Below are 20,017 nucleotides of genomic sequence, written 5' to 3'. Positions count from 1 at the left end.
AACCGGAACCCTAACATTTTTGGGTGTTATATTTTAATATTATTTCTGTGAGCCTGAACCCTAACATCTTTGGGTGTTATATTTTAATATTATTTCTGTGAGCCGGAACCCTAACATCTTTGGGTGTTATATTTTAATATTATTTCTGTGAGCCGGAACCCTAATATTTTTGGGTGTTATATTTTAATATTATTTTTGGGCGTTATATCTTAATATTTCTGTGAGGACATATCATTAGAAAATCAATAATCTTGGTAAATCCCGTTTCATAGAGCAACGACATATCGTTAGAAAATCAATAATCTTGGTAAATCCCGTTTCATAGAGCAACGACATATCGTTAGAAAATCAATAATCTTTGTAAATCCAGTTTCATAGAGCAACGACAATATCTATAAAATTGTTACATTAGTAATGAGATACGACAACACACACACACATACATAATAATGATGGAGGATTGTATAAGAACCAAGGTGTTTAGCGTTCATCCAAAACAAACAATTACTTGTAAATTTCATAAATATCAATTCAAATAAAACAATTAAAATCATACCATTTCTCAAGAGATCGCAAAAGTTATATATATTTTAAAGTAAAATGTCTACAGTTATAACACCCAAAAATGTTAGGGTTCTGGGTCGCTCTATGAAACGGGATTTACCAAGATTATTGATTTTCTAACGATATGTCGTTGCTCTATGAAACTGGATTTACAAAGATTATTGATTTTCTAACGATATGTCGTTGCTCTATGAAACGGGCGATTGGGTGTCAGTTATACAGCCGCTGTTATTTGCCATATAAATGCTAAATTACATCTACAGTCTGTATGCAGCTATATATGTATGCATGTAGTAGATTATGAGACTCAATATAAATCACAGACTACATTAAAACGATTGGGTGTCAGTTATACAGCCGCAGTATAACCAATGAGCAGTTGCGTCGAAAATTTGGGTTCAAGGTACAGTTGATAATTAAATTTACGGCTCAATTTCTTCTAATTTTATGAGTAAATTTCAAACAAGTTTAAGTGGGTATTACCGTTGTGTTCGAACTAAATACAGACTTCAATTCTCGCACGTTATTCTTGTACAAACAAAATTTCACGACTTTGAGATTTAAGAGTAATAAATATAGTTGAAACTTTGTCATCACATCGTTAAAGAGGTGTTAAGGAAAGGTTAAAACAACACCGTGAAACAGGCGTGAAAACCCTCGGATATCAGCATTGTAAGTTCGTAAACATACTGCTGTCCCACCGGGGGGGGGGGGATTCTGGTTGAACAAAGTTCGGTTTTATACTTTTAACAATAGGTGTCGTGCATCAAACCGATATGTAACCGTCTTCTTATTGTGAAAGTTTCAGGTTTCTTGCATCTAAAAGTAAACAGGCACTAATTAGTCTTAACGATGATAAGTTTGTATAAACCCACTCGTGTCATGCAGTTATTATTTCTATTAGTCAGGCAGGACCGTCAGAAGAGGATGACCTAAATAAGGCCCCCAGTGGAGTCGAACCGATAGATCAACAGCCAATCAAGGCTTTAGTAACTCCTCGTCAGTCTTCACGTGACGAAACTCTAGCACGAGACTCTCGTTCTTCCTCCGTCAATACGATGGGAGAAGAGCATTGTGAGAAAGCTGACTTACAGAGGAGAAACGAACCTTTACAGCTAAGCAGTTTTATTTCTTCTATGCCCATTGCTAGCCTCCCATTGAAGTACCGGCGACTACATTCTTTCGAGAAAACCCCGGAAGAGATCACAGTTTCGTCTAATCTTCACGAAGATAGTCCAGTAGACCTCTCCTTAACTACTGGAAACGGTAATACGGCTGATTTGTCTGTTCGATTTTATTTTTACATTATGCAAGGCTCATTTCAGCGCGATCACCTGTTGCTGCTTCTGGTTTCAAAATATAAGAACGTTATTTTTTTTCATCATTAGATTAGTAACCAAGATTTTAAAGGTTTCAGAAATAGTGTTTAAAAGAAAACTTTTCGACAGCTATCTTTTTTAGCGACAAATACACAATTAGAAAATCAACAATCTTTGTAAATCCCGTTTCATAGAGCAAGGACATATCGTTAGAAAATCAATAATATTTGTAAATCCCGTTTCATAGAGCAACGACATATCGTTAGAAAATCAACAATCTTTGTAAATCCCGTTTCATAGAGCAACGACATATCGTTAGAAAATCAATAATATTTGTAAATCCCGTTTCATAGAGCAACGACATATCGTTAGAAAATCAATAATCTTGGTAAATCCCGTTTCATAGAGCAACGACATATCGTTAGAAAATCAATAATCTTGGTAAATTTTTAATGTAGTCTGTGATTTATATCGAGCCTCATAATCTGCTACATGCATACATATATAGCTGCATACAGACTGTAGATGTAATTTAGCATTTATATGGCAGGCATGACACATGTACCAGAGCAGATATTAACTTATTGTTGCAACTGTATTGATGTTGCATATCATTTGTTTGTGTATAAGATTTCTGCTCTTTTGGACACAATGTTGCTGACAGGATAAAAAACATTTTTAACACTGCATAATCGATTTCAGCCATTTTACACAAACACCTAAAACATTTTACAAACATCTAGGCTGTCTCCCACAACATAAATCTTTAAGTCATAGTTTAAAAGATAGCACCAAGCTCAGTTTCGAGCATCGTATTGGCAATCATAGCGATGGCTGATGGCAAGAGTCAAATTATAGCTAACACTGCATGATTGAAAATTGTATAGATACTGCAGTTAGAGTAGGCATCCTTGAAGCTGACTATAAGGAGTGGCAAGAATCGTGCAAGCAGGAGATGGTGATTCTAGGCAAAAGTGAGGCAGAAATTTGTAGGTAAATATTTTATATAGAAAATATACATAACATGTGGTATGTTGATCACCGTGCATCATAGTGATCATACATGCAGTACCTCTATCAATGATATCAGGAGCAATACCCATCCAATCTGCATGAAGCCAATCCAAGTTATTTCCTGAGAGAGCATCATACACCAAATATGTAGTTCATTAAACTAAACTGTTTCAAATAGGACAGTATTGCTATTATACAGATTTATGTCTGTGATGGACATAACAAAAACAACAATTTAAGAAACAAACTTATTAAAAATTGTTAATTTAAAAAGGAGGAATAGGGATATTAAAAAAATTACAGAAACAAGATAGGTAGCTTAAAGTGAAAATGCAATAGCAAAAAAAGTAAACAAACAAATTTAATGTAACATTCTCTTACCAGTAGCTGGCACTTGTATTTTAATGGAACATTCTGTTATCAATAACTGACACTTGTATTTAATGGAATATGTTACTGTATTTGACACTTGTATTTTATTCCCTTTTTTTTTTGGTGTTCTCTTTTATGAAGTAATTGCTGCATCTGAAAAATTATATTTTTTATTAAACTATATAACTATAAGCTCTTTGATTAGAATATTCTGTATATTATTTCCCTTTAGCTCTGATATAGAACACATAAGAATTATTCGTGATGCTAAACCTAATCTATATATGGTTTTATTGAAGTTCAGAACCCAGGTAAGTGATTGATTTTGTTATATTAGTTTGACAATTATAAGATTTTAACTGTGTGTTTAACTTTTTGTTTCTCAAACTAAGGGTTCTAACCCCCAAAAAAAGGGTCACAAGAAATTTTTGGGCAGGGGGCAGCAAAAAAAGTTTGTGAACCCATGCTTTAGAAGATCGAAGCAGAAGTAATAAAGTCAGTTGTGTTGTGATTCAAATAAAATTGGTGCTTAATACTTTTAAGAATTGTAAAAATGTATGTGTGTAATGAGTATTGCTATTTGTATCAGTAAACTGAGTAGTGAATAATTATGATACTAATATACAGGAACATTTATAATTTTTGTACATCAGTTATTTTTTAAATATTTAAACTAGTCTTAGGTGTGGGAGATAAGTTAGCTAGTTGGATAGAAGAGTGGTTGAATTGATGAAAGCAGAGAGTTGTTATAAACTGGTTTAATGTCACAAGTAGCATACCTCAGGGCTAATCTTAGGACGTTTGCTTTTTTATGTATGTCAAGGACATAAACAAAGGAATGGTCAATAAATTTGCTAATGATATTAAGATCTTGGCATTGTTAGCTGTGTGGATGCTGCTGCTTTACAAAAGGATTTAGATCATTTAGTGAGTTGGGCAAAAATTGGCAGATGGGTTTTAATTATTATAAATGCAAGATAATGCATCTGGGTTATCATAATTTGAATTATAAGTATAATTTGGAAGGGAATAACCTTGACAATATTATGAAAGAAAGGGATCTTGGTATAATGGTTGATCAGTCTCTTAAGCCATCCAAGCAACATGCTGTTGCTAGTGGTAGGGCAAATAGGATTTTAGGTTGTTTCTACAGAAATATTGAATACAAGTCTAAAGAGGTTATAATTTCATTGTATAGGTCACTAGTTAGGCCACATTTAGAGTATTGTGTTCAGTCTTGGATTCCTTACCTAAGGAAGAACATTGAATTGTTGGAAAGGGTTCAGAGGAGGGCTTCTAGAATGGTGCCTGGGATGGAGGGGTTGTCATATGAGAAGAGGTTAAGGTCTCTGAAATTGTTTTCTTGTGAAAAAAAGGAGTTAGAGAGTATCTAATTGATGTGTTTAAGATTATTAAGGGAATTGGTAGTGTTTATGCATCATCTTTTTTCATATTTAATGGTAGAACTATGGGACACAAATATAAATTTTGGTAGGGTACAAGCCATCTTCAGCTAAAACAGTTTTATTTTTCTAACAGGATGGTTGGTCTTTGGAATAGGTTGCCTTTGGATGTTGTGAAGGCAGTAAATTTAAATCAGTTTAAGAGAAAGCTTGATAACTATGTGAATGATAAAGGCTGGGTTTTAGTTTTTTAATAGGTTTAACTTAGTTTAGAGGTTGGGACAGCCTTGATGGACCAATAGGTCCCTTGTTGTCCCTAAACAATATGTCATATGTTATGTTATATTGAATGTCCTACGTTTTGCATATAAAATGGATACTTTAAGTACTAAATAATTGAGAAAATGATCCAAGAAAGTCGAGCATATTTTACAAGTGATTTGGCAGAATGGAAATTTCATTCAAAAGGCTAAATGTCAATTTTTGTAAATGATGTCCATTGGGAATTCTAGCTTAAAACAATAAGTTTATGCTATATTTTCATTTTCTCATTAACATTTAAGAACTTGGAGAAGATAAGATTGTTAAATGTGAATTTCTCCTTGTTTATATTGTTAGAACCAACAGAAATGTTTTATTATAGTGAAATGTAGGAAATTTAGCAAGTAAGTATAGGTAAAATGTTTTTTTAAGCTTACTTCTGTGTAATGTCAATGTGAAAAACATTAGGTAATTTGTAAAAACAACTGTTTCACTGTTAGGCATCTATATAAATAATATGCTTGCATTTGCCTGTCTGGAACTTATTGTGCAAATTTTTTGGTCAAACCCTACAAATCTCATATCCTTAGAAAGGCCTTTGTCGAAGGAGTCGATTGCATATTAGCTTTTCAAGTCAGAATCGTGTTAAATGGTTTTTGCCTAGTTAAACTTTTTAATCCAATGAGTATGCTATACAATGACACAATGTTGTCATCATCATGTGAAGACTTGCTTTGATTTAAACTTTATCTTTTTATTTGTAAAGTATTTCACACGAGCAACACTTAATCCACTTGTAATTTCCTAAACAAATGAACATTACACTAAATACAGTTGGTATGGGATTTCTCTACGTATTTATGTTTAAAATATACATGCGCAATTCTTTCAAAACCAAATGCTTATAACTTTGTGAACACGCATTCAGATGTTTCTGTATATTCAGCTAAGTTTGCTTCATTACAACTTTACATTTACTTTACTTTGTAATAATTTAGCTTTGATTCATCTCATAGACTACTTTAAACACCTCTTAGCTACTTTTTTCTTTACTACGGGTTTTATTCATGGTTTTTTTCAGTTTCTTTGTTTTAACTTGTAAAACTGTGTCATACATTGAATGCTAATAACTATTTCGTACTCTGTACACTATAATAAGTACCATTACTTTATTATTTACTTGACTGCATAAAATTCTTTCAAATAGACCAGGATTTACCGACGAAACACATAATGCCTGCATAGTTTAAATGGCGTGTGTGAAAATGATAGAATAAGGAAAATGCAAGCAAAGAGCATGATAACTGCTGCACATGTTTTGTGGATCGTGGCTAGTTTATATTAAATTTCATTTACATGTTGGCTGCTCGTATTTACCACTGCTGTTAATTTATTTTATTTACATGTTGGATGCTCGTATTTACCACTGCAGTTAATTTATTTTATTTACATGTTGGCTGCTCGTATTTACCACTGCAGTTAATTTATTTTATTTACATGTTGGATGCTCATGTGTACAGTTGCAATTAAACTATTTTATTTTATTTTCAGAAAATGGCTGATGAGTTTTACAAGAGCTATAATGGTGTTAGATTCAATACCATCGAGCCAGAACTCTGCCATCTGGTCTATGTAGCCAAGGTAGAAACAGTGAAAGAATCTGAGGTTGGCATCAGATTAAACATAGTGTATTATTTTCAAGAAGTTTTTGGTATGGTCATATAAGGTTTTTAGTAAGTTATTTGTTAAGCCTACAATTTAATCATGTGTACATTGTTTCTTTATCTACCAGTGGGGGTTGTATTAGCAAGAAAAAAAACATATGTTTATACTGTAATAGCATTCATTGAAGAGCCTACTGTTGTACAAAAAGATCATATTAAGTGTTTGTAAGTTATTTTTTATTTATTCATTGTTGATTTTTTTTCTCAGGAAATTTGTATGCCACTATCAGGCCTCACAGAACTTCCTACTTGCCCTGTGTGTTTAGAAAGAATGGTGAGTTTCATTTGAAGTTTCATTACACTTGTGAAAATGTTAAGCAAGATTAATATAAAACTTTTGACTTTTTTGATCATGCCTAATGTTTAATATAGAAAAACAAAAGAGGCATTAAAAAATCAAATAGTTTCTGTAAATGGCTGAGCTGTTTGCAGGTTTGACATAAATAGCTACCGTTTATTATTCTCATGATAATAAAAACTCATACAGGATGAAAAAATAGATGTAAGAAACCTAATAACCCGAGAGCTTTTGAAAGATAGAAGGTCTACGTTCAGAAAAGGTTCAGGTTTATTTCTGGTTCTCTAGGGAACCTTTAAAATCTTAACTTTCTCCAACTAACCTGGATAAAGTTTATTTTGAGATGTTGGATCTTTATTTTGTAAAATTGAATAGTTCTGCATTAAACAAAATTCTAGTTCTATCAGGTTATATATATATATATATATACATTTGTGTGTTGTATTTATTCATACAATACCTGTATGTAGTTTGGTGGATATACACGTTTTTATTCTTGTATGTCAGGCATTGCTTTTACATACATTGTAAGCTATTTTTCAGCTATCATGGCCTTGTCTACCACATAAAAAGGAAATATAAGCATATATTAGTTGTGGTGGTGTAGAAAACAATGTGGAACCTTGGTGAACATTAGGTAGTGTTGGTTTACTGTGATTATCATAAAATGGCCATGTAGGGTGAGTAACAACAAAATTTATGTTTATGATGAGTAGTAATACAATGCATGACATTAAATAGATGTATGTACATCTACCAAACTACAAGTAGGTATTTGTCCAACTGACTATTTCTTGTGTTGAAAATATGAAATATGACAACATATTTGATGACAAGGAAACCACTTTGAGGCTAATAATGCTTGGAGATGGCTTGGATGGGTAATAAAGAAAAACATTAATATAAGTTTAAAGTAATGTATAACTTGTACCTGATGATGGCAGACTCTTGTTGAAATGTTGTACATTTGCTGTTATGTTAAACTTATATTAAAGTTTTTGTTCATTACCCATTCAAGCCGTCTCCAAACATTATTATATGACAATATATTGATGAAAAATATCCTGTATGTTTAAGTATTCCAACTTTGTTTTGAAAACTTTTAAAAATAACTAGTCAGAAGACCTGTTCTTGTTTAGTGAATTTGTGGGTATTACGTAAGTTCCGTGTGTGCCTGAGGCCTAGAGCTTATTACGTTATTGTTACCATTAAGTTACATATGTGGCTGGGGTTTAGAGCTTATTATGTTACTGTAACCATTAAGTTACATATGTGGCTGGGGTTTAGAGCTTATTACATTAGTGTTACCATAAAGTTACGTTTGTGGATGGGGTTTGGAGCTTATTATGTTACTGTTACCATTATGTTACATATGTGGCTGGGGTTTAGAGCTTATTACATTAGTGTTACCATAAAGTTACATTTGTGGATGGGGTTTGGAGCTTAGTGCATTAGTGTTACCACTTCCACTATAACATTATTGTATAATCATGTTTTCATTCGTGTGTTTTTGAATAAAATGGATATCCTTCTCAACTACTTGTTTTACTTCACAAATAGACGTGAATTCTGGGATACAACATAAGTAGTAAGTTATTAGTAGCCTTGAAAACGAAGCTGTGTCTCTAATTACAACATTGACGGTAACAGAACAAACTGTTAAAAAGTAAATGTATAATAGATTTTGAGGTACAGATGATTTGTTTTATCGTTAGTTTGTATGGTGTAATTTTTGTTGTCGTTTTTTTTAATGAAATATCTCTAAACTCGTAGGATGAATCTGTAGAAGGCATCTTAACAATCCTATGTAACCATTCCTTCCATGGGACTTGTCTGTCTAAGTGGGGAGATACAAGGTAAGCCTTAAATATACAGTGAAGTGACCAGTGATATTAATATGCATAGTATAGCATAGTGCATTACGTAATTTTCAAAAGGGGGAAAAAAATTAACATAAAATTTTTTTAATGGAAATCATTTATGTTGTTTGATAAGTCAACATATTTTGTAGTGTTTCCTGAGTTGCCATATTTGGTTCTGTTGTATTGTTTCATAAATTGTTTCACAAGTTATTGGGTGTCACAAGTTGACAATTGGACATTTATCATCATATTGTTTAATAAGCAGTATGTAATGTACATGTAGCCACATATTGTCACTTTGTATAGCTCACTGTGTTAGGGTTACCAATATATTAAGTATTTCTGTGAGAAAATTCAAAGAAATATAACTTATGAGTATTTAGATATTGTTATGCATTCAGTGAACGTAAGTTTGTTTATTCGCTGTCCAGATCTTCATTTTTTGGAGATTACAGTTTGTTCTTTTTTAATGTAGCTGTCCTGTGTGCCGTTATTGTCAAACACCTGAACCTGTCCCAGACAACCATTGTTTTGGTTGTGGATCTCAAGAAGTAGGAAACTATGATAACTGTTTTGGTTGAATGAATAAGTTGGTTAGCTTTTATTAAAAATATTGAAATGTAAAAAAATAAATGTTTTTGTACAGAGAAAATATAGATTTGAAGCAAAAAATCCTTAAAACTCTATTACTGTTTAAGTTGTCATCTGATGTAGTCTAAGTGTTGAATGTGTTCAGGGTTTGCTTTTCTAATTTATTTTTATGAATACATTCAAAGTTTCACTAAAAAGTTTTAATATAAGAAATGGTGAAGTAAACTTTGAGATTGTTAATATTGTAGTGTTTTATTTTGTAATATTATTGAAAAGATGATCTTTAAATATTCTTAGTTTAAAAAGGAGAGAAAACAAATTAGAGGTAATGATATACAACCTAACCTTAAGATGATGATTTAACTAGAGCAGAAATTCTCATTTGTACTTGCATGTTGGTGAGGGATTGGTATGTTGATGTGTGGTTGGATGCTTTACCTTGTTAGTATCCAGTCTGATGAGGAATGTTATTTTCTCATGGTGTCACTGTGTTAGCTTAATAATATGTAGAATTTACCATAGCATTTTTCTCAATTCTTGATATTTAACTTAACATTAAAGCTGTGGCCTATAACCACCAATAATTCTTTCTAAAAACATTTATGATGTGCTTTGTACTGTTTTTTTAATGTATTAAGAACACAATGGTAGTAAATGGCCTAGACATTTGCAGATACTTAAGTATACATATGTTTCATGCAATGACACAGACCAGATATCACTCGTACGTATGTTTCATCCAATGACACAGACCAGATATTACTCGTACGTATGTTTCATCCAATGACACAGACCAGATATCACTCATACGTATGTTTCATCCAATGACACAGACCAGACATCACTTGTACGTATGCTTCATCCTATGACATAGACCAGATATCACTCGTACGTATGTTTCATCCAGTGACACGGACCAGATATCATTTGTACGTATGCTTCATTCTATGACACAGACAAGATATCACTCGTTCATATGCTTCATCCAATGACACAGACAAGATATCACTCTTACATATGATTCATCCAATGACACAGACCAGATATTACTTATACATATGTTTCATCCTATGACACAGACCAGATATCACTTGTACATATGCTTCATCCAATGACACAGACAAGATATCACTCGTACATATGCTTCATCCACTGACACGGACCAGATATTACTTGTACATATGTTTCATCCTATGACACAGACCAGATATCACTTGTATGTATGCTTTATCCTATGACAGAGACAAGATATCATTCGTACATATGCTTCATCCAATGACACGGACCAGATATCACTCGTACATGTTTGGACATGTCTTCTATTTGGCAGTGTGCTTTGAGAGAAACTTGTGAACACAACTCATGTGCCACTTTTTAGGACCAAACTTCTTTCAGCTACAATGAACAGCTGTGTTCTCAAATATTTCCAAAAGGATGGTTTTTCCTGTAGCTGTATTGAACTCTGTGTATTGTACAAAAGTCTTCTACAGGAGTAGTTGCATTGTAGAGTAGTGTTATTCTGTGTGATGGCTCTGGTTGTAGATTAAACCTGTAAGATTTACGCACCTGTCCTTGTTTTATTATTGTAGTCCATCATACAGTGGTCCATATTTCATTCTGATCACTACCATCTCTTGTTTAATTATACATTATACAATAGTCTAGATTTTATTTTCATCATGTTCATTGTGTTTTTGAGTAACAAAGTATTAACTGTATGTTCATATAAAAATTGGTTTGTTCATATTGTAGAGCCTGTGGATCTGTTTGATATGTGGTCATGTGGGTTGTGGACGTTATGTTGATGGACATGCTTTTAAGTAAGTTATGTAGTGGATTGTGTTCTAACATTTGATGATTTGGTTTAATTTCCAGTAAGAAATAAAGGTGATTTCTAGCATTAAGTTGAATATCACCTGAAAACAAGTGAATTTATTGCTTATTTTGAATCTTGACAATATCTAGTATTATTCGATTTAAAAAATTAATTTAGCTATGTTTATGGAGATAATGTGAATGGGATATGTTATATGGTTTATCAGCATTTCAGATCAGTGTGTTTATTAAAATTATCCCTGGTGTAAAAAAAAACCCTAAATTTAAAGGAAGCTTTTACTGAAGTCAGCAAAATACAGTTACTGGTAAATAATGTTATTGTTATTGTAGAGACTTTATCCTTTTTATACGATACTTATAATATTTTTAACAGAAGTAAATTACTGTATGTGTAGTTTTATAGCTGACATTTGGTAAAAATGATGTTTTTCAGACATTATGTTGAAACTGAGCACACCTATGCTATGCAGCTCGGTAACAATCGGGTTTGGGACTATACTGGAGATAACTATGTTCATCGATTGGTGCAGAGTAAAGGAGATGGCAAGCCAGTTGAACTAGAGAGCAACAGGCTTAGTGTAAATATTTTTTCTTTAGCATAATAGTCATATGTTTTTTAAATTTAAATTGGATTTTGTTGTTCCTTTTAAAGTTAGTAGACCTTATACTTTTTAATATCAGTAGACTTTGTACCCCTCATTCAGTATATTTTATATCCAATAATGTTAGTAGACCCCCATACCTATCAAAATCAGTATATCTTATACTTACTAATGTCCACAGGTACCATACATACCATACAATGTAATTAGGCCTCATATACATGGCCCGTCTTGTAGCTTTGCAATGAACAACGAAGCATAATATTTTAATTAGATTATAACGTAATAATGAAGATTGTTCTAAAATTATTTAAAAACTTTATTTGGTAGGACAAAATGTTTGATAATCTTTTTTTTTGCTTTGTCCAAATCAGTATTTTAATTCTCTATATTTGTAAGAAAACAAGTAAAACTGTTAGATATTTAATAGCTTAAGAATTGATAAAGTCAGAACTTTTCTTGTGATTATTAGTCATTATTATTAGTAGCGTTATTAGTAAGGAACATCTGTCAGTAAATCTTATTAGTCATGTTAGTAACATTATTAGTAAGGAACTTCTGTCAGTAAATCTTATTAGTCATGTTAGTAACATTATTAGTAAGGAACTTCTGTCAGTAAATCTTTAGTCATGTTAGTAACATTATTAGTAAGGAACTTCTGTCAGTAAATCTTATTACTCATGTTAGTAACATTATTTGTAAGGAACTTCTGTCAGTAAATCTTATTAGTCATGTTAGTAACATTATTAGTAAGGAACTTCTGTCAGTAAATCTTATTACTCATGTTAGTAACAGATTTACTGACAGAAGTTCCTTACTAATAACTGTTATTAGTAAGGAACTTCTGTCAGTAAATCATATTAGTCATGTTAGTAACATTATTAGTAAGGAACTTCTGTCAGTAAATCTTATTAGTCATGTTAGTAACATTATTAGTAAGGAACTTCTGTCAGTAACTCTTATTAGTCATGTTAGTAACATTATTAGTAAGGAACTTCTGTCAGTAAATCTTATTAGTCATTTTATTAACATTATTGGTAAGGAACTTCTGTGCATTTGTCTAAATCTTCAAACACGGTTTTGATGGATCTCACCAAATGTCAAGACTTTTTTTTTATAATGTATACTTGTAATTTTCTGAGCGGTGCACTTTTTCCCTTATGATCTTGGATATTTTCAATCAGTAAATGGTAATTTCTTTCTTTTTTTGAGTCAGCTGAACAGTCTCTACAAACTATGAAGATGATGCTTTTATGTTGGATATCTGTAACAAAGTTATATATACACATTCAGGGGATGTTCATATGATGATTGTATGTTCGATATCTCTAACAATGTTATATATGCACATTCAGGGGCTTTTTTGTATCCTTTTTTTATGTACTCACCCTCATTTAATGCTCAGTTTTGTGTAATTATGTCTTCTGTTTTTACAAAATATTTAAGATATATTATCTAAGTCATGGAGATGGGAATGAAAAGTATGTTGATAGTCTTTTTGCTTCAGTGCATTTTGTTTGGGTTATGTTTTTTTTTATACATCTGATAGCTTTTATGGAGGAAAATGGCCAAAGTAAATAAAATTATAGCTCTTTGATCATATTTATCCATCAGTTTTCAGTAGTCAGTACCATGATGTATCTTCTTTATTGGCAAGCCTGTCAAGTTCCAATATTTAACATAAATGTTAAGTGTTTCATGTATAAACTTGCTGGTGGAACACATCTTGGACTTGCAATCAAAGTTGTGAAAAGATTCATTCCAATCCAATTATCAGTTATTTAGGATTGAGGTCTCCTGGGCTACAAAAGAATGTTTGGGGCCCAAGAGACAACCTGAGATGCTCAGAAACTTTTATTTCTCTTCACCCCACAAGAGATTTATTTATACAAGCTTAAATGAAGATTTAATTGTGTTTTAATTGTGAAATTAGCTGATGTGCTGAATGGGTTAGAAGATGATGAATGAAGGTACATAGTACTTGGAGTATGCAAAGGAAGGATGCCGTCAAACGTCAGGCATCGATCAAGAAAGCTGAAGAAGAAAAAGCCAGTAAATTTTGAGGTGTTGAACATGTGTAGACGTTTATGTATGTGGTGATGATGTTGGATAAGGCTGTGATGAGTTTAAGTCGGTAGAGAGAGATAAGGAGAATCAAGTACACCAATGTAAAATTGAATAGATTTACATTCTGAAAATTTGTGATTAATGAAAAGGTGTGGGACAGATTCATTATATCACTTCTGTGTTTATAAACTTGCTGGTGAAACACATTTTGGACTAGTATTAAAGTTAAGCTCAAGATACCCTAATGGTGGGTTATTACTTTTAAACTCAAGATATCCTAATGGCAGGTTATTACTGTTAAACTCAAGATACCCCGATGGCAGGTTATTACTGTTAAACTCAAGATACCCTAATGGCAGGTTATAACTGTTAAACTCAAGATACCCTAATGGCAGGTTATTACCATTAAACTCAAAATATTCTAAGAACAGTTATTAAACTAAAATATTATTTTTTATTGCTCAGTTAACATTAAAGCCTCAACAATGTTTATTTTATTCTTTATTTTTCAGAAATAGGTTGTCACTCATATTATTGCCGTTTAAACAGATTAATTCACTTCTCAACCTAACCATTTAAACAGATTAATTCATTTCTCAACCTAACTGTTTAAAAAGATTAATTTATTTGTCATCCTAACTGTTTTCCTCCTTGGTAGTTTAAATTTACATTTATGTTTTTCATTTCAACAGCTTGAACAAGAAGAAAAATTAGACTCTGTACAGCTTGAGGTATGGTTTGACATCTGGTATATTTAGTGTGAAGATCCTTGAATTTGTCTATAATTTGTTAACTTCTTAGATTTATATTTTAGTAATTCTATCAACTGTTATTTGGATTAGTTTGAGTTACACAACCACCATTTGTGATTTCTCTGTCATTTGTATGAAAACACTATGTTTAGGATAACAATGTGTTTTATTCAGTATAAAGGTTTTTAAACCTTGCTGCACCATTCAGTGTGGAATTTTTTATGAAATAAATCATGCAATGGATCAAATATAAAACACACAGTTTGATAGTGGAAATTTAATAAGAAAAAAATTTTTGTATTAATAACTTCTTTTAATATAGTTTATGTATAACTTGTGAGTCAAGGTGGAAATTCATTAAAAAGTTGTTGTTTAGACAACGTACTCAGTCTGAGAAAGTATACTAAATGTTATGTTTGAGTAATATAATATCATTTTCATTTCACACATGATAACAATGCTGCATTATTGTTACAGTACACCTACTTATTGACCAGTCAACTGGAAGCCCAGAGACATTTCTTTGAAGATCGTATTGCAAGAGTAGAGAAGGAGATGTTTCGGCAGGTACTACTTTTTCTGGTTGATATAAGAACCAAACAGATGCTTTAATCTGGTTTATGGTTTATTGCACCAGACCAAGCATTTGTAAAAAACATTTATAATTTAAAGTGCCAAGTCTGATTTTTGTTACAAACTAATTTTCACTACAATATGTATTTCTTTTGAACTCACTAGAGCTCTATCAAGCTTAATCTTGTTGGTTATACAAGGTCTTTAGCACAAGGTACGACCTGTCTAAAGTCTTAACTCATGGAATGTATTTTATATTTATAGCTGGAGGAGCTGAAAGAAAAGACCAAACAAGCTGTGGAGGAAAGAAAAGAATTGGAAGAGAAGTTGGCTCGGGTTTCCAAGGAGAAACAAACTCATGAAAGGAAAGTTTCACAGGTTGTACAGAATAGCTTATTTTATTTGTAATATTTGTCATATGATAACATTCATTCAGTCTAATTTTATAGCTCATGAACAATTTTATAGTGACCATGTAAAAACCAGTTCATTCTACTTTGAAAACTAGTAGGCAGTTTCACAGTGACCAGGTACAGACCAAGTTATTCTACCTTGAACGCTTGTAGACAGTTTCACAGGAACCAGGTACAGACCAGGTTATTCTACCTTGAACGCTTGTAGACAGTTTCACAGGAACTAGGTACAGACCACGTTATTCTACCTTGAACGCTTATAGACAGTTTCACAGGAACCAGGTACAGACCACGTTATTCTACCTTGAACACTTGTAGACAGTTTCACAGGAACCAGGTTATTCTACCTTGAACACTTGTAGACAGTTTCACAGGAACCAGGTACAGACCAGGTTATTCTACCTTGAACACTTGTAGACAGTTTCACAGTGACCAGGTACAGACCAGGTTATTCTAGCTTGAACACTTGTAGACAGTTTCACAGTGACCAGGTACAGACCAGGTTATTCTAGCTTGAACACTTGTAGACAGTTTCACAGTGACCAGGTACAGACCAGGTTATTCTAGCTTGAACACTTGTAGACAGTTTCACAGTGACCAGGTACAGACCAGGTTATTCTACCTTGAACACTTGTAGACAGTTTCACAGGAACCAGGTACAGACCACGTTATTCTACCTTGAACACTTGCAAGACAGTTTTATAGTAGATTGTCTAATCATTTTGACAGGTCCTTTGTTTAATTTGGATTATCTCACTTTTGCTTTTTACATTTTGTAACTATTATTAGCTGTAATACATATAAGCATCTTAAAATTTAAAAATTGATAAATCATTTGAAATAATTGTTCAAAACTGCTCAGTGTTCAGAATTAATATTATGAGTTTATAAAGTTCCCAAAAATATTGAGTTCATAGTTTTCTTGAAATTGTATATTTAGCACTCAAGTTGTATATTATATACAATTATTGTTGGAATTGCATTAACATCCAAAACTATTATTAAAAGTTAAAGAACTTAAGCATGTTGCTAGAGTGGTATATTACCCAGGACTTTTATTGAAGTATAATAATGATATAGTGCACATATTAAGATAAAATTTATAGAGTTATTGTTCAGAGTTCTTTTGTTTCAAACAATAACAAACTTACAACAAAATTATGTATATGATATACTGTCTTACAAAACTTACAACAAAATTCTCTTTAGCTTACAGGTAAACTTAACAAACTATCTTCTGAACTGAAAGAAGAAAAGGAGGTGAGTTAGAAAATATAATTTAGCTTTGGTACAAATAATGTGTTATTGTAAAAACTAGTATGCTGAGTATTATAGATAGAATTTTGGAAATTGTTTTACTGATTTACTGTATGCTGTAGGTATACTGAAAACTATGGAAGAAGCAAGTATTAAGAGTGAATGATAATGTACAAATATTTTCATATTCTTTTTGGAAGTAATGAACTTTAATAATGAATTGCATGTTATAAATAAATCATTCTATTTTAAAAGTTTGTAGGCCTAATTTCAAATGCATTATTTGAACAGAACTTCTGAAAACTATGATTAACTCATAAATACAAACACTCGATTGAATAATATCAGTCATGGATGCAATAACCCTCACTGTCAAGCTGGCACTGAATTCAGTCATTAACTTGCTGCCTCACTTTTCTGGTATTTAAGCTGTTCTCGTTTTCAACTTCTTACACATTTTCTAAATCATTACATCATTATCCTGACAGAATGTCATGCTTCCTCAACAAATGAACATCTAAGTTGAAATATTTATAATATAGATTACAACAATAACTTTTTTAGAAATAATTAGTTTTAATCCTTGTTATTTTAGTTTTCAGGTATATTGATTTACTAACTATTTCTAGTCAGTTTGTTAAATAGGATTGTTTTAATTAAATTATGTTACTTTTAAAAATATTCTGTTTCTAGTCTGTACAGTTAGTTTTTGATCAGAAGTTATTTTCACTAGAATAAAGGATTTAAATGTACTTGGACAGATCTTGTCATGAAACATAAAATTCCTGTCGACTTCAAATTCATTCAAAAACCCAGCCCTCAAGTTAAACCATTACTTAATAAAAAATTATGTAAAATCACACAATACCACCATAGTTTATAAAATAATGTGTAATAAATGTCCAGAATTATACATTCACCAAACATAATAAAAAGTCCTCCCATATTTACCACCACTGTAACTCAATCTATCTAGTAAAAACAGTATAATTTTAAACAAAAAAAACAAACATCAACAAACAAAACATCAGGGAGACAATCTTAATTGAACAATATAGCCCTACTGTAAAGGTTCAAAAGGTGCTGGGGCCCTGGGCTTCCATATCGGGAGGGCATCCAATGCAACGAGTCGAATCGAATAGTAGAACCCTTTCCGCCTTTCCCCAAGGTCTTAGGTACAAGGCCCTGGGCATCATAGAACCTCTGCACGCCACTGCATCAGGGTTATTAAATATATATTTGTTGAGGTTACTCAAGTATTTTTCTAAATTTTTGAAACAACATTAGATTCTCTCAGTAACTGAAATCATAAACCTCAATGTTTCCTTAGTTGGTGAAAGAGAATAGAATGTATTTATAAAGTGTTAAAACAGAAGTCACATTTGATAAAAATAAAATAAATCTGAAACAGTAGTGAAAGATTCTTAAAGAACTATATACAAAACCAGTCCTAAAAGCCAAATATGTAGCTTTGATGTAATTTAAATATTTCCTTAAATACTAAATCCTGAAGTCAACTAACATTGTGATAGAAACTAAATCAAATCATGTATTAACTTACAAAGTTAAAAATCTTGTTTGAATTTTCAATAATCAACGTTTTTGAATTCTTAGGACAATTTTACATTTAAAACAATGGTCTGAGTATGGAAAACCCTCTATCACCCACTTTAGCAAATTTGTTCATGATGCTTATAGGAACAAAGTAATACAAAAAAGCCTTATTCACCACAGGCCTTTGGTGGAAATACTTTGATGTATTATATAGTTTTGATATCCAAGATGGACACTACTTATTTAAGTACTTTAATTCCACCCATCCTAACATAAAATTCACAATTGAAGAGAATAAAGAATGAAGAGTAACTTTCCTAAATTGAAATATTCCATGACTTCACAACTTATTCAACATAGAATGGAAATAGCGGATCAATTGGCACATGACATCAATCAAAAAATATGCACATTAAAAGTATACATTTCTTTCTGTTTTGTTCACCTCAAGAAAGTGTAATAAATAATATTTTAAAAGTTTGAATATTATACAAATGGATGTATCTATCAAATTAATTGTGGATCTTTTTATATTGGCAAAACTAGCATAAATGTGAAGACAAGATTTAACAAGCATTTAAAAGGATCAACACATAAACAAATACAATCCTAACATAAGTATTTTTAAAGGATGTCTCTGTTACTTTTATTAAACATTCTACCACATGTGATTTCTGTTTGAATGAAGGCTTTTTTATTTTCTTTAAAGTAGAATATAGTACTATTAAATCTACCGCATGTTGTTTAGTATGGTATGAAACAATGGTACTGGAATTTATGGTTTGTTGTTTTTAGATGAACAAGTGTCTCCGTCAGTATCAACAACAGTGGCAGGATAAGTTGAAAGACACGGAACATCATCTGATGGAGTTAAAGGAGAACAAAGAAAAGGTGTGGCCTGCTTATTTATTTGTAATACATTTTTAAATCTTTTATTTGTATCTAAGCTCCACATATCTCTATCACAATGCTGTTCAGGTGTCCTATGGACACCTATGTATCAAATTATAAAATTTCAGTAAAAATATTACTTCTAACAGAACTACAACAATTTTTAATTCAAAAATATTTTCGAATTTATATTTCAATATTGTGTACCATTTATTTAGTCTAATTTGTGAAGATATGTGACTTAACTTTATTACTGTGCAGCTGTAAGAAGTGTTGCCTGTAATTTTTTCTTCATTTTTATGCCCGTCCTAAAAATATAGGTTTCTATTTACCAAGAAGCTATCATCCTGTGAAAATGCTTCATTTCTTGTTTTTTTACATGATTTTCCTTCTCTGTTAATGGTTTTATTACTACAGCCCCTTGTTCCAACCCTTTTGTGATATCACAGCATGAGATTTGATGAAGCTCAGCTTTGAAAACAGGTAGAATTAATGGCTGAATACTGTTGGATAGTACAGAGTATGATATATTTATGTCAAGTTGGAGTAAATATATTTGATTGAGCAGTAATTTGTGGCTCTTTATATACTGACTACCCAGAGATTCTGTATATATATATATATATATCTGTATGTATATATATATATATATATATATATATAT

General features: G+C 31.7%; 1 protein-coding gene across 1 annotated transcript in view; it reads left to right on the top strand.

The window, feature by feature from the left end:
* LOC106464463 (BRCA1-associated protein-like) overlaps positions 1-20,017 on the top strand; it is a 30,740-nt gene that overhangs the window by 7,677 nt on the left and 3,046 nt on the right. The window contains exons 3-15 of the mRNA XM_013924609.2: positions 1,469-1,846; positions 3,502-3,580; positions 6,485-6,598; positions 6,866-6,931; positions 8,729-8,811; positions 9,293-9,368; positions 11,161-11,228; positions 11,678-11,822; positions 14,606-14,644; positions 15,143-15,232; positions 15,503-15,616; positions 16,861-16,911; positions 19,258-19,353. Of these exons, the coding sequence (XP_013780063.1) occupies positions 1,469-1,846; positions 3,502-3,580; positions 6,485-6,598; positions 6,866-6,931; positions 8,729-8,811; positions 9,293-9,368; positions 11,161-11,228; positions 11,678-11,822; positions 14,606-14,644; positions 15,143-15,232; positions 15,503-15,616; positions 16,861-16,911; positions 19,258-19,353 (1,399 nt within the window). The remainder of the gene's footprint in view (positions 1-1,468; positions 1,847-3,501; positions 3,581-6,484; positions 6,599-6,865; positions 6,932-8,728; positions 8,812-9,292; positions 9,369-11,160; positions 11,229-11,677; positions 11,823-14,605; positions 14,645-15,142; positions 15,233-15,502; positions 15,617-16,860; positions 16,912-19,257; positions 19,354-20,017) is intronic.

This window comes from Limulus polyphemus, unplaced genomic scaffold (assembly GCF_000517525.1).
Source record: "Limulus polyphemus unplaced genomic scaffold, Limulus_polyphemus-2.1.2 Scaffold1661, whole genome shotgun sequence".
Lineage (NCBI taxonomy): Eukaryota > Metazoa > Arthropoda > Merostomata > Xiphosura > Limulidae > Limulus > Limulus polyphemus.
Note: the sequence above shows the minus strand (reverse complement) of the source record. Positions and strands in the feature narration are given on the sequence as shown.